Source organism: Stegostoma tigrinum, chromosome 41, assembly GCF_030684315.1.
Source record: "Stegostoma tigrinum isolate sSteTig4 chromosome 41, sSteTig4.hap1, whole genome shotgun sequence".
Classification (NCBI taxonomy): Eukaryota; Metazoa; Chordata; class Chondrichthyes; order Orectolobiformes; family Stegostomatidae; genus Stegostoma; species Stegostoma tigrinum.
Genome location: NC_081394.1, coordinates 6,295,443 through 6,323,257, shown reverse-complemented (window position 1 = coordinate 6,323,257; position 27,815 = coordinate 6,295,443). Strand labels below are relative to the sequence as shown.

Here is a 27,815-nt window from a genome sequence, read left to right as displayed (position 1 = left end):
TGAGCAACATCATTTTTTTCCTCATTGTCGTTCAATCATTTTGGCTGCGCACACCTCTAACAACAACCCCCCCCCCCCCCCCCCCCGCCCCCGCCGTTGTTTCTTTCTCAGTTCGGCTACAATCTGATCTGTGCATAATCTGTATCCTTGTCCCTCTGCACAGTCTCATCACCGCTGGGTAGCTTAAGAAAGTTGATGTTGGCTTGGAGAAGGTCTTTAATTCTATATTGGTGGCCAGCATCTCCGCCCACTCCACCACCAAAGACTTCCTGGGGACCTGATGTCTCTCCCTCTCTAGTTGTGTCCCTGGTTGTGATCTGAAGGTCGGTAACCACCGTGTTCTCTGAACCCTGTGGAGAAATGGAAACAGAAGATGTTCTCGCATCATTTACTGGCACGGATAGATTTAAATTCTTGCACAGCCTAATGAGAGTCAGTCGTGGTGTGTTTGGTTTAACCTTCTTGTACCTTGAAGGCAAAAGTGATGAGCTCATTGTTCACAGAGACTGTGTGTCCCGAATGCTCCCACGACACTTGAACAGTGTTTCCTACATTACATCAACAACTGCAGCAACGAATTTGCATACAACAAATCTCCCAACAGCAGTATTCGAATGAAAACAATATTGATGTGAGGTATTCTGTTTTGTTTAGGGGGAAGGTAATGAAAGGCTCCAGGATGCTAACCGAGAACTGCTCACTGCTTCTCTTCCAGGTAGAGGCCGTGGGCTGTGTAACACCACCTCCCCCCCCCCCCCCTCCCACCCACCCCGGCACTCCTCACTGCACAGGGCAGATGGAATGGTTTAATTTATCATCTAATCATCTAACAGCACAGACTTCCAGTCAGAGAAATGGAAACAGAAGATACGTAACTCACTGGCACATCTTGGGTTAAATTATTACATAGCCTCATGGTTTATTGGATTTAACCTTTTCCATCTCTCTCTCCCTATCTCCCTCTCTCTCTGTACCCTCCATCATCACTTTCTTTGTGCCTCTCTCTCTCTCGCTATTTCCCTTGTTTTGCTGTTTCTCACCTCTAATACACAATTTTATAGTTTGACTCTCCAATCTGCATTTGAGCTCTCTTCTTCCCTCATGCGGAAAGTTCAAAAACCCCTTCAGAGCCAGAACCTTTTAGAAGTGTTCACTGTTGTAGTGTAGGATGTGCAGAAGCAATTTGTGCACAAAAAGGTCTCACAAGCGAGAACACAATTAACAGTGAAATCAACCAACTTTTGAACAGTGAAACAAAGAACTGCCGATGCTGGAAGTCTGAAACAACACTAGAAGAAATTATTGGAGCAACTCAGGAGGTCTGGCAGCAGCTGTGAAGAGAAAGCAGTTTACTTTTTTTGAGTCCAATGACCCTTCTTCAGAACAGGGTCAGCATCCTTAGTACTGACCCTCTGACAGTCCAGCACTCCCCCAGAACAAACATCCCAAAATGTCAGCACCGTTAGGTTATGTTTAAATTAGTGCAGTTAGTTATCAAATCCATGACCTTCTGACTCAGAAAAAGGGCAACTGAGAGAGCTTCCGACTGAGCCATTACAAGTGGGAATCCATGGGTAGTCTCTCTTGGAATCTGGGACACGTTGCATATTCAACCATGTTGGCTGCACACAAACATCAAACCTTTCTAATCTGATGTGTCCATTCTGGTCCTTGTCTCTATACACTGTCCTGTTACTGTTTGGCGGCTTTAAGAAGTTATTACTAGTGGAGAGAACATCCCTGGGCTTGATGATTGCAATGTGCTGTGCTGTTTATTCCCTGAAATTAATTGATTGGAGTGAGTATAAACAGCTTCTGTACCTGGTGTTTCACAGAGAGTTGACTGTAGGTCAATTCAATCTCATTGGTCTTTGATGCTGTCTCCTCAGTCGCTGTCTTTCTCCTGCAATATCACTGTAGTTATTGTATATCAGAGACTCAGTGCAGCACAGATACAGTTACATGTTTGGATCCACTTTCACCTCCCTATCAGGCATGTTACAGATTACAATAACTCATAGCTGTTCATCTGGATGCAGAACAAATAAAAGGTCTGCTTTGGATCATGAGGACATAGGAATCACGTACAGAAATGTCTGGTACGTCACCCCAAAGTAACAGTTATTGACTGAGGCAATGAAAGTGGAAGTAAAAACTTAGAGTAAATCAAACGAAGCATCTCCACTTACTTTCGCACATACAGGAAGATTAATATTCCAGCCAGGAAAACATTCAACATGATTCCAGTCATGCCCAATCCCACTTTCCATTTGTTAGAGTCTCTCCCTATAAAACAACCATTAATTACTCCGCTGTAGTTTGGAATTATGGTCTGATGTATCTTGAGAAATGCTGTATTCCATTTTTAAACATTTTGTCCTTGAGCAGTGTTGACACTTATTGCCCCTTGAGAAGGTGGTGGGGTGGCTTTTTCCTGAACCATTGGTTTGACACAAGCCAAGAGAGGAGTTTAGAAGATGGTTAAGAGGGAACTACGTTGTAGTTTGAAATTGGAGCCATCGATACAGACTGATTGAGATAAAACAGCAGTTTTCCTTCACTAATGAGCCGTTAGTGCCCCACCTCACAATTTTTGTCTTTACATCAACTGAGCTCTCAAACAACTTATTATCACCTCATGATCACATTGCTGTTTCTGGGATCTTGACAGTCACACTTCGTACACTCATAAAATTACCACATGTATGAAGTGCAACAATGACTATAAATGTATTCTATCATGATCTTAGCAATATATTCATGCAAGCCTTTATTTTGGATGTAATTTATGTATCACTTAAATGTACATTGGCCCAGGTATTCCAATGGATATTTAGTTATTAGAACCTTCAGATGGGAATTGTGTGTCAGGACCCTGCAGAATCCAGAAGCAGCTGACTCCATGGGACTTGTCCAGAAAATTGAAGATTCTGATTGGAAATTCCCCTGTCAGAACCCATTAAAGTCAGAGGCTTCGCAGAGGAGCACTTTGCCTTTGTTCATAATCAGCCAGGAAATGTCAGACGAGTAGAAAACTAGTCTAACACCTGGATAGCTATTAAACTGATCGCAACTCAACACAGTCTCCAGTTCCACCTCACCTGAACCCCTACTTCTGGCAATCACTCCTCCTCTGACCAGGCACCATCCCACTTCTCACCAATCCAAAGCCATTCTGACACTCCTACCCATCAACCGCACCACCCAACTAGACATGCCCTCAACTCAAAATGAGTCACGACCTCCCTATTGCTGTCCTGAACCACTGGAATCAGACCTAATGCCCAACCTGCCAATGGTCTGAATCCCCCAACTGCCAGACCTTCTGGAAGACCTGAAATACTCTACCCTGATGGTTCCAACACACCTACCCACTGGCTCTGAGCTCCCCCACACATTCCCCTGTTTTGCATCAGAGCAGAGACATCCACCATGAACAGCTTCCACCATGAACCTCCACCCAACACGACTATCCCCCATAATCCACTTTGACAGCACCCAGTGCTGTCTGCATTTATTTTGAATTGAAGTTGCTTGCAGTTGGGAGGGTGTTGGTTTTGGATGGAGTTCAAGATTCCACACCCCACGCCACATTTATTTGAAGAAGGTCTTCCTGACATTCCCAGTCAATCCCAATAAAAGAGCTGCCTGACTTGAATTTTATCCAGTGTAGTCATTATCACACGAGGACATACTGGTCAAACAGGCCAGTGGGAAAGAGCAACTTAAAGGAAGTAGAGAGGGAGAAGAAGCAGATTCGCGAGTTTAGAGTAAAACCAACTAATCAGAGATTAACCCTCTCACCTTTGACCCAAAGATGCACCTTGAACATGGTTGCCCCATGTGGGTTTCGAACTGAGCATGATGCCATCAATTCCTCTTCATCCTGGTGTCCCATAAGGAACAGTGAGCTCATCACCAGATGTCCCGCTCTGAGTTGCTGTGACACAAAACCTCCGCGTGTTTGGTTACCACTGAGGTTGGCATGGGGCAGGTGCCAGGTGAGGTCTCCAGGAGGGTTAGAACTGGCCACACAAATGCAGGCGATCCCATCTGCCCTCCAAGCACATTCTGACTCCTGGGAAAGCTCTGGACCATCTCAGGAGGGAATGACAGCAATTAATGAAGAATAGTGGCATTACAACCTGAACACTAAAATTTTCATCAGTGCCATACTTCACTCTGAACTCGTATCTCAACAACAGGAACAAAAACAAAATTGCTGGAAAACCCCAGCAGGTCTGGCAGCAACTGTGAAGGGAAAAAGAGTTAACGCTTCCGATCCTTTCTAGGAACTTTGTTTTTGTTCCTAATTTACAGCATCCGCATTTCTTTTGGTTTTTATCAAGTATCTCAACACTCTCTCTGCTAGACTCCCACCTCCCACAACCAAAACACTGATGCTCCCAAGTGTGAACCTGAATACAGTAATTACACTCTACCATTAGCTGAACACCATTTGACACCCACTCCAAGATCTCAATTCTGACCTCTTGAACATACCCTGATTTCCACCACTCCACCATTGTTAAGTGTCTTCCACTACTTAAGACTCTAAGCTCTGAAATTTCCTCCCTAACCCTCCATGCCCCCCTTTCTCCTGCTTTGCGATCCTCCTTAGCAACCAAACTGTTAGTCACTGACCCTAACATCACACTGTGTATCTCAGTGAGGGACAGCTTACAGCAGAGAGGGAGCTCTTTATTCTAAACTGCAGTGTGTAAGCTGCCCCCAGACAGCCCCTGAGTTTTAAGAAGAGACAGACAGTAAACTGCTTACATTCCACATTCAGGTGGGTTGTGTTGGAGCTGCTGTTACCCAATGGGTTTGTTGCTGTGCAATAGAAACCTGCATCATCCCCCCGTGTTACTGGAGTGAAGGAGAGAATCCAGCTGTTTGTGTTTAATTGGGTGCTGGCGTTTCCCTCGATCCTGAACCAGGTGTAATGAGATATCGACGGGACACTTTCACTGGAGCAGGTTAATGTGACGTTGTTTCCTTCTCTGATCCCACCTGAGGCTGCACTGGTGGACACTGTGATCTCCTGTGGGGTATCTGGAACAACAGTAGAGGAGCATCATTAGGTAATCTCGATGCCCCACAACCCTCCAAGATCTTTAAAAGAGGTAAGCATGAAAAGGTATTTGTATCTGTGTTTATGACAGGTATGTGGATGTCTGAAGACACAGTAAATGTAACAGTCTCTGGGGTGTATGAATTTGTTTGTAGAAATGTGGCTGTGTAATCTCTGGTGTGCATTTGATATCACACACACAAACTGAACAAGGCAACGGCTGGAGATTATGATAGACCCAGACAAAAGACACAGAAAGACATGGACTGAACATGAATACGTCAATGTCAAACATAATGCCTCTAAATGGCAAGGGGGATATCAAGATTGGTCACACCAAGGTAGGAAGAGTGGACAATTTCCAATACTTGACCAATGATAAATATCAAATTTACATCCAGGTCTGAAATATGGTTTAGAACAACAGCAGGCACCGTGATTAGTGACTTCAGTCTCAACAAAACATCAGCCTGAAGCTGAGAAAATGTTGGCACTGTCACTAATGATGGATATGAGAGTCAGACTGCAGAAAGAGGATGAGAGGAGGGTGGGTGTATGGCCGAGGATGCTCAGATTCAGCTGGTTGGAAATCAAGACAAATGAGTGATTTAGAGAAAGAGTAGAAGGTTGGGAGCTAGAAGGCAGTGTTAAGTCCAGTTAGACTGAGATAGTCAAATAAGTATGGGCATAGAAATGAAGAACCATGTTTGTCTTATCAACAACTGTGGATAAATTCAGTTAAATACAGGAAAGGGATAAAGAAAAATCAGACAGTGGATAACATTGGAGCCATACAATGAGGGAGCCTTGAAGAAATCCAGAGATGAAACACGATAATATCAATGGCCCCTCTAAAGATATTGTGGCAGTGAACAAATCTAACAGAAGTCTCACATTGCACATTGATGGTGACAAAGCTGTTTTCTACTCCATGTTCATTCTCCGCCACACACTGATAGTCTCCAGTCTCCCTATATGTAACGTGAGGAATCTCCAACCGCAGCTCATTGTCAGAACTTGTCCTGTTCATTGTGACATTAAGATGCCTCCACATCAGGTTAGAAGCTGGGAAGCTGTCCACAGAGCAGGTGATCACTACAGAATTTCCCTCTGTTATATCGATTGATGAATCTTCAATCACAACAGGAGAAGTAATTACGAGATTCCGTGGTGCATCTAAAAACAAATACAGATGAATTAACTCACCTTGTCTGTGAAGGATTTTGAGAGACACTGAGAACAGGTAATCAATGTAGGTTCCTTTGCCACAAAGCACAGAAACCAGACAAACACTGCAATTCAGTACCAGAGGATACAGCAAACTGATTGGGTTAATAATGAGGGAGTGCAACACTCTGTGAATCAGTATTCAGGGAAGACAGTACCGTATGTGGGTCAGTATTAAGGAAAAGTAGCACTGTCTGTGGATCAGTACTAAAGAAAGTAGCCTTGTGAGAGAACTGTACTGAGGGATCACTGCACCATCAGAGAGTTAGTACTGAGGGTGTGCAGCCTTTTTAGTGCGTAAGTACTGAGTATATATGGCACTGACCGGGGATAGGTACTGGATGTGTGTTAGCCTGTTGAAGGGTCAGTACTGAATGAGTACTGCACTGTCAATCAGTACTGAGAGAGTGCAGCACTTTCTGACATAGCAGTATTGTGGGAACGTTCATACTGGGTACCACACAGCTGACCAGTCATTACTGAGCGAGCACTACATTTTCAGAGGATTATTACAAGGGATTCGCTGCACTGCACTGTCAGTCAATACTGAATGAGTGCTGCATTGTCAGAGCAGTACCGTTGAATGCTCAGAATGTCTGCACTGTTATTGGGTCATTACTGAATCACTGCTAATACTGACACACACATACCATTGTAGCAGCACCAGAAAATACTTCAGTCACCCATGCATTTTTTGCAGACGTACTAGTTTAGGGATGAGTATTTCTGTATGTGTTCGTGCATGAGTGACAGCCATAGCCGGAGAGACATAGAGAATTACATCACAAAAAAATGCTCGTCAGCCAGTTCAACAAGCTGATCAAAAACAAAAGATAGTAGGAACTGCCAATGCTGGAGAATCTGAGATAACAAGGTGTAGAGCTGGATGAATGCAGCAGGCCAAGCAGCATCAGAGGAGCAGGAAAGCTGACGTTTCTGAAATTTCTGAAGAAGGGCCCCGACCCGAAACATCAGCTTCCCTGCTCCTCTGCTACTTGGCCAGCTTGCTGTGTTCCTCCAGCTCTACACCTTGTTATCTTTGATCAAAAACAAGCACTGATTATAATTTGTCTTGCCAGTACTCAGCCTATATTCCTTAAATGCCTTGACATTGCCAGTGAGCATCTAAATACATCTGAATGTTGTCAGAGGTTCTGCCACTACTACTCTTTTGGACAACGAATTCTAGACTTTCCCCCAACCCTCGGTGAAGAGATATTTTCTCACATCCCCTCTAAAACTGCTGCACTTTACTTTTAAATATGCCCCCGTTCATGAACTTTTCTACCAAGGGGAAAAGCCCCTACTTACAGCCCCTGTTCATTTCTCTTGTAAATTATCTATTGTTTTGCTCCAAGGAAAACAACTCCAGTCTAACCAGTCACTCATCATAGGTAAAATCCTCCTGCCCAGGTAACATCCTAGTTAATCTCCTGTGCCCGTTCTTCAGGTCAGTCACATCCATTGCATGATATGGATTCCAAAACTGTATATAATACTCCAGTTGTGGCCTAGCAGATTTTTTTTTGCAGTTCCATTGTAACCTCCCTGCTCCTGTATTCTGTTGTTCAGCTAGGAAAGCCTAGTATATCCTTAACCACTCTGGCTACCTGTCTCACTCTCTTAAGGGACTGGTAGACATTCACATGAAGGGTTCCTCTGGTCTTCAGTGCTCCCCAGTTCACCATGTAATCCCTTACCTTTTTTTTATCATGCCCAAGTGCATTGACTCACATTAGTCTGGATTGAATTCTATTTGTCACTGATCAGCCGTCTAAATTCTCCAGTAATCTACAGCTGTCTCCCTACCTATTTATCAGCTTTATCGTTTCGGGTCTGGTGACCCTTCCTCACAACTAATACACCGAGGAAGGGTCACATGTTAACTCTGTTTTTTACCCTTCACAGATGCTGCCAGACCTGCTGGGCTTTTCCAGCAATTTTGTTCTTGTTTCATCTACTTTCAAGCCTGCTTGACCATGCAGAGCCTCCTCCTTGTCTCTGCTGATTTCTTCAATTATTTCATCCCTCCCCCTGATTCTATACCCACACGGTCCCTCTCACTGGTGAACACTGACATAAAATGTTTATAAAGAACCCGACCCATATCCTCTGGGTCCACACAAACAGTGTGGTTCTTAATGGACTCGACTCTTGTCCAACTTATTCTTTGATCCTTGTAAAGTAAGTTAGACTGTTCCTGCATGTTACTTACCACTATCCTTTCCCATCCCCATTCTGCTCTCCTAATTTCCTTTTCAATATCCCTCTTACATACTCCATATTCAGATAGATTTTCTGCTGTTTAAGCCCTCAGTACCTGCGTAAAATTCTTTTATTCTGTTATTCAATCATGTATATCCCTTGACATCAAAGATTTCTTGGTCCCACCCTTTATCTTTCTTGGAAATTCTTGTTATCTCCATATTTCCTTTTTGAATGTGACTCACTTTACTGACACAGACTTGCTGAAAAGCATGTCTTCAAAACCACTGTGGCCAAATCATATCTGATGTTATTAAAATTGGCCTTCAGTTTATTTAGAACTTCAATTTCAGGCCCATTCTTGACCCATTCCATAACAATCTTGAATCAAACAGAGTTAAGACCGCTGTCTGCAAAATACTGTCCCACAGATATTTCAACCACTTGCTTCATTACCTAAAATTAAGTCCAGGACAGCATCCTGTCTTATGAAGCCTTCTGTGTATTGGCTTAAAATGGTCTCCTGAATCTACCCTAAAAATTCTGTTCTCTCTAAATGTTTCACACAATGACTACCCCAGTTAATTTTGGAAAGGAAGAAATCTCACACTGTCACTATCCTACTCCTTTTACACTCTCTGAAATTTGCCTGCTCTTCTTTTTCCAGCTGATTGTCTTGGGCCCCTAAAGGACACTCTCAACAATGTCATTGTGTCATTTAAAGTTTTAGGAACCCACTAGCATGCCATTCCACTTTACTGCTGTAATTGATTCCCTTATCAGTATTGAGATCTCCTCCACTTTTACCTCCTTCCCAGTAGTTTTACCTGAAGGCCCTGTATCTTGGAATATTGAGTTTCCAATCCTGTCCCCCGCTCTCTCTCTCTCTCTCTCTCTCTCTCTCTCTCTCAACCATGTCTCATGACAACATACTTCAAAGTTTTAATTTGCGCCCTCACCCGTTTGCATTGTTCATCAGGCTCTTTTTTGTATGACAGTAAAAACCATCTAATCTTGCCAATCTCCCTTGTGCCTAAACTGGCCAATATTTCCAAATCCTTGCTGACTCACTCACTCTCTCTCCTAGTTGTTGCTGTGTATCTCCCCGTGCTAATCCATTCCTCAGGATCCCAGCCTGCTACCAAGTTTATATTAACCTTTCCCAATAGCACTCGCAAACCTCCCCACAAGGAAGCTTGTCTAATTAATTCCAATTCAGATCCAACCTATCTGCCTTGTACAGGTCCAACCATCCCCAAAAGGGGACCCATTGTCCCAGAAATCTAATGACCTAAAGATGAAGACAGAACACACCCATCTGTCTAGCCATGCACTCATCTGGATGAACCTGCTATTTCTATGCTCACTAGCACATGGCAGTGGAAGTAATCCAGGGATTAAAACATGTCAAGTCCTTTTATTAGTGTATATCCGAACACCCAAATTCAGCTAGTAGGATCTCATCCTTTTTTGCCCCATTTGGTTGGTACCAACATGCACTACAATCTCTCACTGCTGCCCTCCAATGTAGCTTTTGACAATAGACAATAGTGCAGGAGTAGGCCATTCGGCCCTTCAAGCCAGCCCCACCACAATCAGTATCCTGCTCCTGCCTTATCCCCAGAACCCTTGATTCCACTATCTTTAAGAGCTCTATCTGTCTCTTTCTTGAAACTATCCAGAGACTTGGCCTCCACTGCCTTCTGGGGCAGAGCATTCCATATATCCACCACTCTCTGGGTGAATAAGTTTCTCCTCAACTCTGTTCTAAATGGCCTACCTCTTATTTTTAAACTGTGTCCTCTGGTCCTGGACTCACCCATCAACGGAAACATACTTCCTCCCTCCAGATTGTCCAATCCCTTAATAATCTTATACGTCTCGATCAGATCCCCTCTCATCCTCCTAAACTCAAGTGTATACAAGCCCAGTCGCTCCAATCTTTCAACATATGATAGTCCTGCCATTCCAGGAATTGACCTCGTGAACCTACGCTGCACTCCCTCAATAGCCAGAATGTCCTTCCTCAAATTTGGAGCCAAAACTGCACACAATACTCCAGGTGCGGTCTCACCAGGGCCCTGTACAGCTGCAGAAGGACCTCTTTGCTCCTATACTCAATTCCTCTTGTTATGAAGGCCAGCATGCCATTAGCTTTCTTCACTGCCTGCTGTATCTGCATGCTTGCTTTCATTGACTGATGTACAAGAACACCCAGATCTCGTTGAACTTCCCCTTTACCTAACGACTCCATTTAGATAGTAATCTGCCTTCCTGTTCTTGCCACCAAAGTGGATAACCTCACATTTATCCACATTAAACTGCATCTGCCATGCATCCGTCCACTCACCTAGTCTGTCCAAGTCACCCTGTATTCTCATAATATCTTCCTCACGTTTCACCCTGCCACCCAGCTTTGTGTCATCAGCAAATTTTGCTAATATTACTTTTAATGCCTTCATCCGTATCATTAATGTATATTGTAAATAGCTGCGGTCCCAGCACCGAACCTTGTGGAATGCCACTGGTCTCTGCCTGCCATTCCGAAAGTGACCCGTTTGTCACTACTCTTTGCTTCCTGTCAGCCAGCCAATTTTCAATCCAGTATTTTGTCCCCAATACCATGTGCCCTAATTTTGTTCACCAATCTCCTATGTGGGACATTATCAAAGGCTTTCTGAAAGTCCAGGTACACTATATCCACTGGCTCTCCCTTGTCCATCTTCATAGTTACAGCCTCAAAAAATTCCAAAAGATTAGTCAAGCACGATTTCCCCTTCGTAAATCCATGCTGACTCTGACCTATCCTGTTACTGCTATCCAAATGATTTGTAATTTCATCTTTTATAATTGACTCCAGCATCTTTCCCACCACTGAGGCTAACCGGTCTATAATTCCCTGTTTTCTCTCTCCCTCCTTTCTTGAAAAGTGGGACAACATTAGGCACCCTCCAATCCAGAAGAACTGATCCTGAATCTATAAAACATTGGAAAATAATTACCAATGTGTCCACCATTTGTAGAGCCACCTCCTTAAGTACCTTGGGATGCAGACCATCAGGTCCCGGGGACTTACCAGCCTTCAGACCTAACAATCTATCCAACACCATTTCCTGCCTAATATAAATTCCCTTCAGTCCATCCATTACCCTCGGTCCTTCAGCCACTATAACATCTGGGAGATTGCTTGTGTTTTCCCTAGTGAAGACAGATCCAAAGTACCTATTCAACTCTTCTGCCATTTCCTTGTTCCCCATAATAAGTTCACCTGTTTCTGTCTTCAAGGGCCCAATTTTAGTCTTAAGCTTTTTTTTTCTTTTCACATACCTAAAAAAGCTTTTACTATCCTCCTTTATATTTTTGGCCAGTTTTCCTTCATAGCTCATTTTTTCTCTGTGTATTGCCTTTTTAGTTATCTGCTGTTGCTCTTTAAAAGCTTTCCAGTCCTCCGGATTCCCGCTCATCTTTGCTAATGTTATACTTCTTTTTTATCTTTATACAGTTCTTAACTTCCCTCATCAGCCACAGCCGCTCTGCCTCCCCTTAGGATCTTTCTTCCTTTTGGAATGAACTGATCCTGCACCTTCTGCATTATATCCAGAAATACCTGCCGTTGTTGTTCCACTGCCATCCCTGCGAGGGTATTGAGCCACTGAACGTTGGCCAGCTCCTCCCTCATAGCTCCATAGTTCCCTTTATTCAACTGCAATACTGACATTTCCGATTCTCCCTCTCAAATTGCAGATTAAAACTTATCATATTATGGTCACTATCTCCTAATGGCTCCTTTACTTTGAGGTCCATGATCAAATCCGGCTCTTTGCACAACACCAGATCCAGAATTGTCTCCTCCCTGGTAGGCTCCAGTACCAGCTGCTCCAAGAATCCATCCCGGAGGCACTCCACAAACTCCCTTTCTTGGGGTCCCGTACCATCCTGATTTTCCCAGTCTACCCGCATGTTGAAATCTCCCATAACAACTGTAGTAATACCTTTGCAACAGGCCAATTTTGAAGGCTGTGTACACTCATGTATGAAACCCTCCATTAATCCATGTTCATTCGCTGCCAAGCACTGAATCTCCAGTCTCCCTGGATATAATGTGAGAAGTCTGCAACCACAGCTCATTGTTGGAATCAAGCCTGATTTTACTCTCTCTCACTCTGTCACACTCTTTCTCTGTCTCACTCTCTGTCTTGCTGTCTCTTGTTTTTCCACTCTCGTGAACTGTCTAACTGACGCAAACTCAAACTGACTCTGAATTCATGAACTGAACTCTGTGACATATTGAAAACAGCTTGCAAGCTTGGACCAAGGCATGTTTGACAGTAGCAACCGATATAATATCATACTCCATGAGATTTACAATATTGCCAGATTAATGTGATACACAGTACAAATAAATTCACCAAAGTACGGTATCCTCTTAATCTGAAATTTGTATTCCTGTAATGTCTGTGTGTGTGTGTGTGTGTGTCAACCTGCGAGATGTTGACATCTGAATCAACTCACATTGCACGGTGACGGTTATGGAACTCTCCACTGCTCCATGTTCATTCTCTGCCACACACTGATAGTCTCCAGTCTCCCTGGATGTAATGCGAGGAATCTCCAACCACAGCTCATTGTTGGAACTTGTCCTGTTCATTGTGACATTAAGATGTCTCCACATCAGGTTTGAAGCTGGGAAACTCTCAACAGAGCAGATTAGCACTGCAGAATTCCCCTCAATTATATTGATAGATGAATCTTGAATCATATGAGGAGAAGTAATTGAGAGATTCCGTGGTGCATCTGATAAGAAAGGAAGAGAATATTGTGACAGAACAGTAAATAGCAGGCTGCTATGCAGATATTTTTGTGTTTGATGCCCCTGATTTTCATTAACTTCCCCTCTATGAAAGTTTTTATGTCATATTTATAATGGACATTGACCATAAATTATCATAATATTCTATCACCACCAGAGCTGCTGTCCGTCAGGAAAGAAAAAAGTTATTTCATGTCCCCAGGTTCTTGTCAGCTATTGGATAATATTTAGTCATTGCATTACTAAGTGATATAGTATAACTGCAGACCACATCAGGGCAAAATCTGTCTGCTGCCCAGTACCTTCATGTTAGCACGTAGACAACATTTGATTTGTCGGCTACTTAGTAAGAGAATAAATCTATCAGATGCAATAGTTTTGAATAAACAAATAAGATTTCTGATGCAAAGGTACAGTCTCCAATGTATGCACCACATATATTCTAACATCCAGAATTAAACTGAGTAAATATTGGTAACAGACAAACTGAAATTAAAGACATTCCAGAGCACATTAAATGAAAAATGAGGTGAAGACAGATCTTTGAGCGTACCCCAGATATTAATGACGCTGTGGTTCATCATATCTCAATGTTATATATGGAAGTGGAATTTCTTTCTGACCTACTAGCGGCTTTATTCTGAAACCTAAGTGAATCCCAGGCTTTTTCTGAAGGCTTACTCCAACATTTAGCAACTGGCTCCCTGGACTACTCCTGAGTCCTAACATAGCTACAACAACAAGTTCCCAGGTCTAACCAAATGGGATGATCAAACGGTGGCTGGGACGACTTCATGTGCTGCTGCCACACAGAACGAGTCACTTTCAGTTAGCTTTTCAGCAGCTGTGTGAGCAAACCTCAGCGTTGACAGAGCCTGTCATTTTTTTTAATCTGTCTCACCCCTAGGTTCTATGTTTCTCATTCTCTTTGTATCTCTCTTTCTTCTCCTCATGCCATAATTATCTAACTGACTCAAACACAAACCAACCAAACCCTTGGATTAATTTGAGTGATCTATTTTAAAAATTGGCAACGAGCAGCATGCTTGTACTAATGTGTGGTTGACAGTATTAATGGAATGCAGTGTTCTCTGAATGTTACAATATTCTCAGATTGCTGTTATACACAGCAAATGGATTCAATTGAAAAAAAATACCAAGAACAGATAAATCTACAATTCTCTGTGTGCTGCTTGTTAAATAGTTTCTCGGTACACTGGAGGTTACATTGTCCCAACATAGACTGAGAGCTGGTAACGGGTGAACGTGTATATGTGTGTGTACATCTGACAGATGTTGAAGTCTGTGTGCACTCACATTCCAAAGTGATGGTTATAGAGCCCTCCACTGCTCCATGTGCATTCTCTGCCAAACACTGATAGTCTCCAGTTTCACTGTGTGCAATGTGAGGAATCTCCAACCACAGCTCATTGTTGGAACTTGTTTTGTTCATTGTGGCATTAAGATGTCTCCACATCAGATTAGAAGCTGGGAAACTCTCAACAGAGCAGATTAGCACTGCAGAATTCCCCTCATTTATATTGATTGATGAACCTTGAATTATATGAGGGGAAGTAATTGAGAGATTCTGTGGTGCATCTGAAAGTGAAGGAAGAGAATATTGTGACAGAACAGTGCACAGCATAACTCTGTCTTTTCTGCATTTGGTGCTTCTGATTTTTCATTCACTTTCCAGCTATGTAAGTTTCTACGTGATACTTCTAATGGATATTGCACACGTAAGCTGTCATTATTTTCTCTCACCACCAGAGCTGCTATCCATTGGGAAAGAAAAAAAAGTTATTTTCATGTCCTCAGTATGACCCCAGGTTCTTGTCAGCTATTGGATAATATTTATTCATTGCATTATTAAGTGATACGGTATGACTCCACTCCAGATCAGGCCAAAATCTGTCTGCTGGCCAGTCTGTTCATTTTAGCAAGTAGAAAGCATTTGATTTGTCAGATATTTACTAAGAAAATAAAGCCACGTGATTCAATAGTTTTGAATAAACAGAAATAAGATTTCTGATGCAGAGGGACAGTCTCCAATGTATGTACCACATATATTCTGACATCCAGAATTAAACTGAGATCAATATGACTAACAAATAAACTGTGATTAAAGACATTCTAGAGCACATTTAATGAAAAATGAGGTGAAAACAGATCTTTGAGCAGTACCCCAGATATTAATGACACTGTGGTTCATCATATCTCAATGTTAAATATGGAAGTCGAATTTCTTTCTGACATACCACTGGATTTATTCTGAATGAATAAATGAATTCCAGGCCTTTTTTTTCTAAATCCTTATTCCAACATTTAGCTACTGGCTCCCTGGACTACTTCTGAGTCCTAACATAGCTGCAACGACAAGTTCCTAGGTTGAACGGAATGGGATGTTCAGATGGTGGCTGGGACCTCTTCATGTGCTGCTACCGCACAGAAGGAGTGACCTTCAGTTAGCTTTTCAGCAGCTGTGTGAGCAAACCTGAGCCTACACAGAGCTTGTCGACCCAATTTGGCCACATCATCTTCCAGCTGTTCTCGCTCACCCAGAAGGATTGTCCTATGAAATCCCTGACTCTGGCGAGCATCACACTATCTTAGAGTGGCATTGTCAAAAATCATACGATATCGGGTTATAGTTCAACAGGCTTATTTGAAAACCTATGTTTTCGGAGTCTCTGTCCTTCCTCCGTCATCGGACACAAAATTTATACGCAAAAAATTTATACGCATCATTGATATGAATGTATTGAACAAATCTAAGATGACTGTTAAATCTTTAATCGCTTAGAAAGAAGATGCAGATTTCTGTTCATAAATATGAAAATCCAAGAATTTCTTTCAAGTCACTGCCCTGAGATAACTAAAGGTTTTATTATTATACCAGAGGAAACATCTCAGGTCATGCAATGCATGTTAGATGTGAGGCCTTGTTTAGAATCTGTCTGTATTTTAGCTTGGAGTCAGAGTTGACAGCTGCAGAAATATTTGTCTATCCCTAAAGAATCCCCACCTGGTACTGCACTTCCACTCTTCCCTCACCTCCCCTGTAGATCTGGGCCACCCATGGTATCTTGGCCTTGTGTGCTGCTGTGCTTCTCCAGAGATCTGTCACCAGCATCCAGACAGAAAACCAGCTGCTGTGTGGGACCATGGGGAACTAATGCATTACCTGCCTGTTTCTCTTGGATTGCCAGGTATTCGCACATTCTCTATCTGCCTCACCTGTGGTATGATTATGTGATATAATACTCAAATGCACAACCTTCTTCATTTTCCTGAAGAAGGGTCCAGACCCCAAATGTCAACTTTCTTGCTCCTCTGATACTGCCTGGCCTGGTGTCTTCCTCCAGTTCCACACTGACTGTCTTGTTGGGACTGTTTCAGAGGACTGTTAAGAATCAACTATCTTGCTGTGGGACTGGGGTAACAAGAAGGACAGCCCCAATAAGAACAGCAAATTTCCTTATGTGAAGGTCATTCGTCAACCTGAGGGCTTTGTACAAAAATTGACTGGTTGCATGGCCACAAGATTTTTTTTATTCCACATTTTTGCCATCTGCCACAGGGTTGAACCTGTGTCTCCCAAAGCATGAGCCAGGATGTCTGGATTATTAGACCAGTGACAATATTCACACACCACCATCTCTCCTGCTTCAGTTAGGAGTCCACAACTACACACAGTGCCCCAGATATGTTCAGCACCCTAAACAGTTGTAGAAAACACCTCCCAGACTTTTATTCCCGAATCACATTGCAACAACCATCAACATCCCACTTAGATTCCAAAGCACCTGCTGCAACTCTACAAATGTCTATTTAATGCATGTACCAGGACCCATTTGAGAGAGCATTAGAGGCTCTGAATGACACAGTACTAAATTACAGGGTGTTTAGAGCATTCTAAAGGTCTGAAAAGATGTGAAATTGCTCACACTCTATTGGAATTTGGACAGGGAGAAACTGGGATGTCCAAGCTGTTTGTTACGACACAGGAGTAGGAGATTTCCACCTCAAATCCATGAATGACAGTTATGGTTTGACCAGGTAACATCAGCTCCGTGACTTTCGGTCTCATTCTGACAGACGTATTGCCCTCCGAGTCACTCACTATCCCAACTTGGAAATATATCACCATACCTTCAGTGTTGCCAGTTTCAAAATCCTGGGACTGCCTCCCTTAATTGTGTTACCTATAGCACATGGACTGCAGTAATTCAAGAAGACAGCTCAACACCACCTTCTCAGGGGATAATTGGGGACAGGTAGTAAATACTGGTCCAGCCAGTGCCGTCCACATTATGTTGATGACTACATAGGAGTGATTTTTAATTACAGGATTTGGATAAGAATTTAACTTGGATACAGGTACATGTTTAGCATTCAATAAACTGCACTGGTCCCTGTACTGCAGATGCTTTAATACAGCATTACAATAAAATACAAGAAAGAAATGTATCCTCTGCTCCATGCCAGTGTTTCAGAAATTCAAAACCTTCTCTCACTCCTCCTTATATTCCTCCTATCACTATTTCCATCCATTCCTTTATCCCACATATACAGCCGCCACCACCACTTCAATATATTGACACGATTCACCTTGGCCACTTCTTACATTCTATCGTCCCCCCGCCCCCGATATTTCTGTGGAAGTGAGGCCCACATTCGCGCCACTCCCTATGAGAATGAGTCCCATATTCTCCTTTCTACTCCTTGTGAGAATTAGTCCAACTTTCTCTTAACCACTCCCATGGGAGTGAGAGCTTTATTTCCCCCACTCATGTGGATGTAAGTCCCGCATCCTCCCCAAAAACTCAATGGATGAATGGATACAGTGCAACAATTGCCAGAGAGAAATGTTCCCTCCCAGTTTAGCAGTCAAAGAGATATACAACAATGTAGAATTGATGAGCAGAAACTGACCAGCACATCCATGATGATGGCCTCAACCATGATCTCAGGTTCATGTTACGCTACATATAACCCCACCATACTGATCTATATTTGTAAAACCTTCCTTATTGTCCTGTTCTGACAGCATCACCTTATTATGATCTCACTACCTTAATTAGTTTGTATGGTTTTGGAGTACTTATTACTTTAGTTAGACCGCTGGCATGTGTCTCTTATACCTATTATGTTATTCCAGCCATTTGGTTTGTCACCAGCACCACTTCATTTTTTCTTGTATCTCTCTGCCTCAATTAATTGGATTATTGATCATCCACTTCACCTACTATTCAGCTGTTGACGCTTTCCTCACACTGTTGACACTTTTGATCACCTGCAGAGATTCATTATTCGACACTCCACTCACACCATCTGCCTGAATCTTTTGATTTGTCTGCATATTCATCTCTCTGCCTATAAATTCTGTGCCTATGTGATTTTCTTCACTTCACCTGCTGAAGGGACAGCACTCAGAAAGCTTGAGATTTCAATTGAACCTGCTGGTTTATAACCTGGCATGGTGTGACTTCTGACCTTGTCCACCCCTGTCCGACACGGTGCGAACCACTGGGTCACCGTGTCACTTAAGGCTTTGTAGGCAGAACCTTCCAAAATCTCAGCCATTCCATCTGGAAGCACAAGGACAATTGGAACAGCAGGAGCTACATGTTCCCCAAGATACTCGCCATTCTGTCTTGGTAATATATCACCATTCCTTCAGGAACTCTGGTGTCAAAATCCTGACATTCCCTGCCTAAGGGCTTTGTGGGTCCATCTACAGCATGAGGGCTGCAACGGTTCAAGATGGTGGCTCTGTGCCACCTTCTGAAGGAGCAATTAGGGACAGGGAATAACAGCCGGATTTAGATAGGAATTGAATATACTCACGAGCTGCAGACACTCAATGTTTAACCTGTGCTGGTTCCTGACTCTCAAATTACTTTACAATGAGACCACACAGCAGGAACGCCCCCTCTAATCTGTTTCACACCAGCTCCTTGCATCTCTCGCCCATTCGTGTGCTTCTCCAGCATCCCCTATTTCATCATATCAACACGATTGAATTTGACCACTTCCTGTGGGAGCAAGTCACACATTCCCCCAACTCCTTACGCAGTGAGTCCTACATTACCCCCTGCAAACTCCCGAGGGCAGCAAGTCCCACATTCTCAAGCCACTATCTAGAGGGAAGATGTTTCTCCTGAATTGCCCCATTGGATTTATTTGGGACTGTCTGCTATTGATGACCCTTATTCTGGTCTCCCCCGCTCCCCACAAATGGAACCATCTTCTCTCTGTCTCCTCGAACAACATCCTTTTCAGAATTTTAAAGGTCATCCCCTCAGCTTCCGCTTTTCAAGAGAAAAGAGCCTCAGACTGTTCAGTCTCTCCTGACGGCTGTAACCTGTCAGTTCTGGGATCACCCTTTATAAATCCTTTCCCAATACCTGATTCAATGCAAGATTGACACCATCTCAGTCACAGGCAGCAATAACTTACACTTCACACTCAAGGTGACCGAGTTGAACACTCGATGGTTGGTTTGAGGGTATTCACAAGTACAGCGGACAGTTTGATGGTGGTGTATGTGTGAAGGGTTAAAGGTCAGCACTGTAAAAATCTCGCCCTCGCTCTCTGTGGTGTCACTGACTGAGGAAGATGGCAGCTCACTCCAGGTCAGTTTGGGAGGGTTATCAGGGCAAGTGTGGAGGGCTTTACAGATTATATAAGCTGACGTCCCTTCCCGTAAATCCCTCGGGAGTAACATCTCAGGACGGTCAGGAACATCTGTAAAATGAAAATAGCCAGATGATAGCATTCTTTGGAAATGTATTTGGGTTGATTCTATAGTTTTGTATTGGGATTGGAATCTGGACTCTTAAAAACTCAAGGGCAATAGCCCAATCCAATCCATGCCCAAGCAATCCTGACCACTTCCCATCATTCTGTGAATTTATTTCCCTCAAGTGTCCATCCAGTTTTCTTTTGGAATGATTGATCAAAACATCTTCTACCCCACCTTGCAGACAGCGAGTTCCAGATTACAACTCCTCTTAGAAACTTAGAAAACAGGAGTCAGCCCTTCAAACCTGCCCTACAATTCAGTATGATCATGGCTGATCACTCAGTGATGTGGCAGAAGTGGGAACCAACATAATCGGCACTTATTAGACTCATCTACCAATTTGTCAATAATGCAGTGCTCCCTCAGCATTGACTCTCCGACAGTGCAGCACTCCCTCTGTACTGACCCAACAACAGTATGGCACTCCCTGAGTACTGACCCCTCTGACAGTGTGGCACTATCTCAGCACTGACCCTCTGACAGTGCGGCACTCCCTCATCACTGACCCTCCGACAGTGTGGCACTCCCTCAGTATTGACCCTCCCACAGTGGGGCACATCCTCAGTACTGACCCTCCAACAGTGCAGCAGTCTGGGATCACACCCATTTGAAGTTCATGTTGATACCTCCTGCAGTAAGACCTGAACTCACAACTTTCAGCCTAAGAGGTATGGCCCATATCCCCCTGAACTGATGGACTGTCACATGTTCTGGGACTTACCAAGAACCTTTAGATGGGCTGGTTCTTTGAAGGTGTAAACGTCGAATCCTTCCACATCCACATAAAAATAATAGTTGTCACTGTCTTCAGGCCTGAGGTTGTTAATTTTCAAGGAGCAATCCTTCTGCTCCAAGTCTCCAATTATACCTGTACGTCCAACAAAGGTGGGCATCCCATAATTGGGGTCTTTGCTGTAGACGACAGCGTATTTCCAGTAATACCAGTATTTAAACCAAGCTCCCTGCACGGCCTTGTAAGGGTGCGAAGGAAAGTCAAAGGTACAGGGTAAAACCACACATGAACCACTGATAGCCTTCCGAGCTGCAGTTGTCATGGTCCATTCTTCTGTTGCCACGCCTGAGTGAGAGAGACAGGGAGAGGTACCGGACATTACGGAACCGATTATGATTGTATTTGGAAATAGAATACAGGGTAATCTGGTTGACTGTTTACATGGATAACAGCACATAGTGTGTGTGAACATCTGAATCTGGAGCAGAAGTAGGCCATTCATCCCCTTAATCCTGTTCCACCAATCAATAAGGTCATGTCTGATCAGTTTGTGTTTAGAATTCCACATTCCCATCTCTCCCCAATAGCCATTGATTTCTTGGCTGATCAAAAATCTACCCCCTTCCCCCACTTTAAAAATATTCACTGTTCCCATTTTCACTGCCTTCTGAGGCAGAGAGTCCCAAAGTCACACATGCTCTGTTTTTAAAAGGTGACCTGTAATTTTAACTTCGAGTTAGCTAGTTCTGGACTTGTCCACAAGAGGATACATCATTGACTCTTCCATTTTAAGGGTCTTATAAAGTGAGTGTTTTGAGCTATTTTATTCAGATTTAATTGGCTAAATTAAAGCAGATTAAAGTTTGTCAACACTGCAAGAGATACTTAAAAAATTCAAAACTAAAATGAATAAAATGCAATGCAGTTACTGGGTCACAAAAGCCCCTGATGATTATGACAGACCTTGAGACAAGGTTGAGCAGGTTGGGAGCATAGCTCATTGGGGTTTTGTTGAGACTGGGAAGATCCTGAGATCCAGAGTGCCGCACTGTCGGATGTTCTACTGAGGGAGTGCCGCACTGTCGGAGGGTCAGTGCTAAGGGAGAACCACATTGTTGGAGGGTCAGTGCTCAGGGAGCACCGCTCTGTCAGTGAGTTACTGCTGAGGGAGCGCCACTCTGTCGGAGAGTCAGTGCTGAGGATGTGCCACACTGTCGAAGGGTCAGGGCTGACGGAGTGCCACACTGTGGGAGGATCAGTGATGAGGTAGCTGTCAGTGGGTCAATGCTAAGGGAGCATCGCTCTGTCGGAAGGTCAGTGCTGAGGGAGTGCTGCTGTGTTGGAGGGTCAGTGCTGAGGGAGCACCGCTGTGTTGAAGGGTCAGTGCTGAGGGAACACTGCTCTGTCATAGGATCTGTACTGAGGGAGTACTGCACTGTCAGAGGGCCAGTACTGAGGGACTGTCGCACTGTTGAAGGGTCAGTATTAAGGGAGCGCAACTCTGTCGGAGGGTCAATGCTGAGGGAGCACCACTCTGTTGGAGGGTCAGTGCTGAGGAGCGGCGCTGTATGGGAGGGTCAGTGCTGAAGCAATGCCGCTGTCAGAGGGTCCAATACTGAGGGAGTTGCTCACTGTCGGAGAGGCAGTGCTGACAGAGTGCCATAATGTTGGAAGATCAGTACTGAGGGAGTGCTACACTGTTCGAGGGTCAGTACTGAGGTAATGTTGCACTGTTGGAATTTCATTACCAAGGGAGTGCTGCACTCTCAGATGGCTCACTACTGAGCGAGTGCTAAAGTGTCGAACGGTCAGTACTGAGGAAGTGCCACACTATCAGAGGGTCAGTGCTGAAGGAGAGTCGCACTGTCGGTGGGTCAGTACTGAGGGAGTGCTGCATCATCAGAGGATCAGTAGGAAGGGAGTGCTACACTGTCGGAGGATCTAATGCTGACTGAGTGCTGCAGCGTCAGTTGGTCAGTAGTGAGGGAGTGCTGCACTGTCACAGGGTCATTACCAACAAAATGCTGCATTCTCAGAGGGTAAGTACTGAAGTGCTGCAATGTCGGAGGGTCAGTGTTGAGGGAGTGCTGCCTTGTTGGAGGGTCATTACTGATGGCAGTGCTGCACTGTTGGATGGTCATTACTGAAGTAGTGCTGCATTGTTGAAGGGTCAGTAGTAAGAGAATGCTGCCCTACTAGTAGGTCAATGCTGACGGAGGGATGCACTGTCAGAGCATCAGTACTGAGGGAGTTGCCCACTTCTTGAGGGTCAGTGCTGAAGGAGAGCTGCACTATTGGAGGGTCAGTACTGAGAGTGTGCTATCTACCAATTGGTCAGTACTGAGGAAGGGCTGCACTTGCGATAGGGTTAGGGTTAGGCTTAGGGTTAGACTATCAATTCTGAGAGAGTTGCTCGCTGTCGGAGTGTCAGTGCTGAAGGAGGGCCGAAATGTGGGAGTTTCAGTACTGAGAGACTGCTGTTGGAGGGTCAGTGCTGAGGGAGTGCTGCACTGCCAAAAGGTCGGTACTGAATAACTGCTGCACTGTTGGAATTTCATTACCAAGGGAATGCCGCACTCTCGGACGGCTCAGTACTGAGTGAGTTCTGCAATGTCAAAAGGTCAGTACTGAAGGAGCGCCGCACTGTCAGAGGATCAGTGCTGTAGGAGCGCCGCACTGTCAGTGGGTCAGTACAGAGAGTGCTGCATTGTTGGAGGGTCAGAACTGAGGGAGTGCTGCACCATCAGAACATCAGTGGTAAGGGTGTGTTGCACTGTAAGTGCTGCAATGTCGGACAGTCAGTAGTGAGGGAGTGCTGCTCTGTCAGAGGGTCAATGCTGAGAGAGTGCCGCTGTGTCGGAGGATCAGTAGTGATGGAGTGCTGCACAATCGCAGGGTCAGTGCTGAGGGAGGTTGCATTGTCAGAGCATCAGTACTTGTGGAGTGGTCTACTGTTGAAAGGTCAGTGCTGTAGGAGTGTCACACTTTCAGAAGGTCAGTACTAAGTGAGTGCACACTTTCAGAGCTGCCGTTATTTGTGTGATATGCCAAATTAGCTATGTGCCTCATCATCATTTCCATGTTGATATAAGTAGTAACTGGAAGACTGTTCTTCGATGAGTTTCTCCAGACATGTGTGGAGTTTTAATTTTCCTGATGAGCATGACTCATGAAATCACTAGTTTGAAACATTGGATCGACAGAAAAGGGGTCTTTTAAGGAGATATCATTTTGACTGTTGTTGTGCAGCTGGTGGAATTGAAGGCAATTTCAAAATAGTGATTTTGATGTGCCTGTCAGTGATGGTTTAAATTGAAAAAAATGACAAGTTGCCTCTGATCGAATATTTCAGACAATCTGTCTCCTCTCCACCTATCTTCTCCTTTATCCATCTTCTATTTGCCTCCCCCTTGCTCCCGATTTATTTCAGAATCCCCTTCTCCTCCTCCATTTCTGAAGAAGGGTCTAGACCTGAAACGTCAGCTTTCCTGCTCCACTGATGCTGCTTGGCCTGCTGTGTTCATCCAGTTCTACACCCTGTCACCTCTGATGGATTATTTATTTGTCAACCAATCAGGCCCGTTTTTACCGTATGAAATTTGCTGTTCTTGAATGTGCCCTGATAAGTCTGAGATGAAAAGTTCCAACAAAATGTCTCTCTTTTCCGCCATACAAAATATAGGACTTTGCATTAGTCTGTGTCAAACTACATTTACAGTAATTTCGCCCCATGGAGATGATTAATAGACGCAAAGAATGTTTCAATTTTAATTTTAAAGAACATAAGTTTGCCTCACAAGTCGAGTTTCCTTTTCACTAACACTATGACTGACCACAAACAGAAATGTGCCAATCTGAGGAACATGTGACGGTGATCATCGGAGATCTACATGTTTGTGAATGAGGGAGAAAGGTTCGATAAGTCATTGATAAATCAAGACCACAGATAAAAGGCATCTTGAGGAAGAGTCATATTGGAAATAAAATGATAATTCTGTTTCTCTTACCACAGATATGCCTGGACCTGCTGAGTTTCTTCAGTAATTTCTGTTTATATTTAACAAGGAATATGAGCAGGAGTCTGCCATTTAGCCTCTCCAGCCTGATCCACTAGTTAATAAGTTGATCTGATTGTGAACTGAACTCCACCTTCCTGCCCACCCCTTCTAATGTCTTTATTTATGTCAATAAGAAGTCTCCTCTCAGCATTGAATATACCAAATGACCCATCTGCTTCCATTTTCAGGTGAGATTTCCAAACATTCAAAATTCATCTTCATTTCAGTTTTAATGGCATCTTCACTCCTTCCACCACTGGTGCTCAGAAGCAACAGTGTGTACCATCAGCAAGATGCAAGTTCCCCTCCAAGCCACTCAGCCCCAAGCTGTTTTACATTCACTCTCTGTTTTTTCTGTGTGTGTGTGTGTGTGTGTGTGTGTGTGTGTGTGTGTGTGTGTGTGTGTGTGTGTGTGTGTGTGTGAGAGAGAGAGAGAGAGAGCGAGTGATGGAATGAATCTGTTGAAGACTCTTAAGAAGTTATTGCCCTCAGATTGATAATATAAGAATTGCTTTAGATCCTCATTTTCTAAGGGAATTTTTAGGTCTTCATTGTCTGAGGATGTTTTTTGGAACTCCATTGTCTAAGAGAACTATTTGAATCATCATTGTCTTTGCATCATTGTTGCTTAAGAGATCCCTTTGGATTCCCTTTGTCTGAGGGATTTACTTTTCCGTTTACTTTTCAGTTCCACACTGACTGAGTGGTCTCATTGGATCCTCAGTGTTTAAGGGATTGTATCTGTTCCAAACCTCACATTGCTGTATTGGTGATTCTGATGCAATGTTGGAGACTGAATTGTCCCCAAGCTCAGCATCGACCCTACTCCAGCAGACACTATGAAACAATCAACCAAAGTGCCTCTAGTCTGAGCTCCTCATGTGATGGAGTTTTCTCTGTGTTGGGTGCACAGCTTTCACAGATGGTCTCACAGTCTTTGTCATTCAAACGGAACTTGGCCCCACACACGAGGCTGATACTGGAAGCCAATTGTTTCCTGTCCATCTGGAACAACTCTGACTTCATCAGCAAACTGAACGGTCTCTGGGAAGGAAATCAAATCATTGGATTGCAGAATTGTACATCGCTGATGGAGACCATTCTGTCCATTCTGCTTGGGTCAGCTCTTTGAAAGATCTCTCGAATTAGTCCCCGTGACCTCCTGTTTTCCCCACAGCATGAAAATGTTTCCCTTTGCAATTTTCCTCCAATTCCTGCTTTTCAAATTTCCTCTGCAATCATCTGCAATGAATTGATCTCCTCTGGAGCTGCAATGTTCTCAGAGTCTGTGTAATTTATAAAGTGCAACAGATCAGAGACAATCAGGCTTTCTCTTATCTTGTCTGTCCTAGAGTTGCTGTGGGATATTTGGATTAAAATCAGGAAAAGACATAAACTCCAGGCCACTGCCATCAGAGTCCTGGTGTCTAGATCTACATCACCATCCAGTTGTTATCCAGACTTCTGAAATGTCCCAGTCATCCCACACTCACTGACAGACCTGAGTACCTTATCCATCAACACCTTGGTTTTATGATTCTCTCCATCTGTTTCTAAACCCTCCACTCTCTCTCTCTCTCTCTCTCTCTCTCTCTCTACCTATGTAATCTCCACCAACTCTTGAACCCTCCAAGATCTCTTTGCTCCTCCAATGCTGCTGTCAGACTGGGAGCCAGTGTATGTCAGTGAGCACAGGGTTGTTGGTGAACAGGACATGGTATGAGTTTGTACACTGGCTCACTGCTGAATTAGTTCCAAATCATAGTTCAATAAAAACGATCTATAAAAAAAACTATTAACCATAAATCTGTTCGAGCTGACAATGACATTACCTTGAAGAAGAAACAGCAGGACATAAGATTTCCCAATCATTGTCCACTCCCAGATATTTCATCAGCTTCTGAAAGAAAAGGGAATTAATCAGACCTCACCTTTTTCTGACAGCTGTTGACAGATCAGAACTGTTTTGAGACATTGCCCTCGCAGACTTGAGCCATATTCTCAGATCTTACTTGTGAGTAAAAATGTGTCAAAGACATCAATTGTTGGAATCTGATTTTAAAATTAAGACTACAAGTATTAGGAACAGGAGCAGGTGATTTTCCCCCTCGAGCCTGCTCCGTAATTCAATTCAATCACGGCTGACCCAATATTTCTCAACCACGTTCCTGCGTTTTGTCCATTAACCATGATCCTTTGAATGATCAAGAATATATTTCAGTGTTGAACATACAAGAGGACTCTTCCCCCACAGCTCTCTCTGGCAAAGAGATCCAAAGACTCACAACCCCATAAGAAGGAATTTCTTCTCTCATCAGAGTTTAAGTGTGTGCCCCTTTATTCTGAGACTGTGCCCTCTGTCCCAGACTGTCGCATGAGGTGAAACATATGCCCAGAATTTACCATGTCAAGCCCCTTAACAATCCCATACATTTCAATCAGATCAACTCTCATTCTTCTAAACTCAGATGAGCACAGTCCCAACCTGTTTAGTCGTTGCTCAGAACACAGTCCCTCCACACTGGGAATCTTCCAGGTGAATGTACCTCCAAAGAAAGGATGACATTGGTCATGGAAGTGAATTCTAACCGTTAGGTTCCTTACCCAGGTCCGGCCTGACAGTTTGCCTGGGGAGTAAGTGCTGAGATGCTCTGCTTGGACTGAATGCCACTTTCCTCTGCTGTGTTTTTTTATTAGAAAGGGCTGATACACCAGGTCAAAATGAGGAAGTAGGATACCAGTGATCACTTCCATGATAGTTTGCACTATAAGCAAATTGTTGAACCATCTGACCCAAGCTCAGAGCTGGGCAGCTGTTCACATGGAATACCTGACCTAGCCCCGATGTGGAAATTCAATTGCTACAGCCCCCAGTCCAGAATCTGAATGCATATAATATT

The 27,815-nt window shown here is 43.7% G+C and overlaps 1 protein-coding gene across 8 annotated transcripts; it reads right to left on the bottom strand.

Moving 5' to 3' along the window:
- Window positions 1–84: 84 nt before the first annotated feature.
- LOC125448549 (sialic acid-binding Ig-like lectin 10) lies at window positions 85–27,586 on the bottom strand. 8 transcript variants are annotated; one of them, XM_048523925.2, is made up of 12 exons: window positions 27,520–27,586; window positions 26,748–26,815; window positions 20,846–21,202; window positions 19,779–20,066; window positions 14,634–14,915; window positions 13,019–13,300; window positions 5,969–6,250; window positions 4,780–5,055; window positions 3,805–4,098; window positions 2,190–2,286; window positions 1,822–1,903; window positions 85–350 (listed from the first exon to the last, which is right to left on the bottom strand). In XM_048523925.2, the coding sequence occupies exons 2-12, from the start codon at window positions 26,785–26,787 to the stop codon at window positions 117–119; spliced, it is 2,514 nt and encodes an 837-aa protein (XP_048379882.1). In that variant the 5' UTR covers window positions 26,788–26,815; window positions 27,520–27,586; the 3' UTR covers window positions 85–116. The 8 variants fall into 8 exon arrangements, with proteins under 8 accessions (XP_048379882.1, XP_048379883.1, XP_048379881.1 ...); XM_048523926.2 differs by having other exon boundaries at window positions 26,748–26,812; XM_048523924.2 differs by having other exon boundaries at window positions 27,401–27,578.
- Window positions 27,587–27,815: the final 229 nt, after the last annotated feature.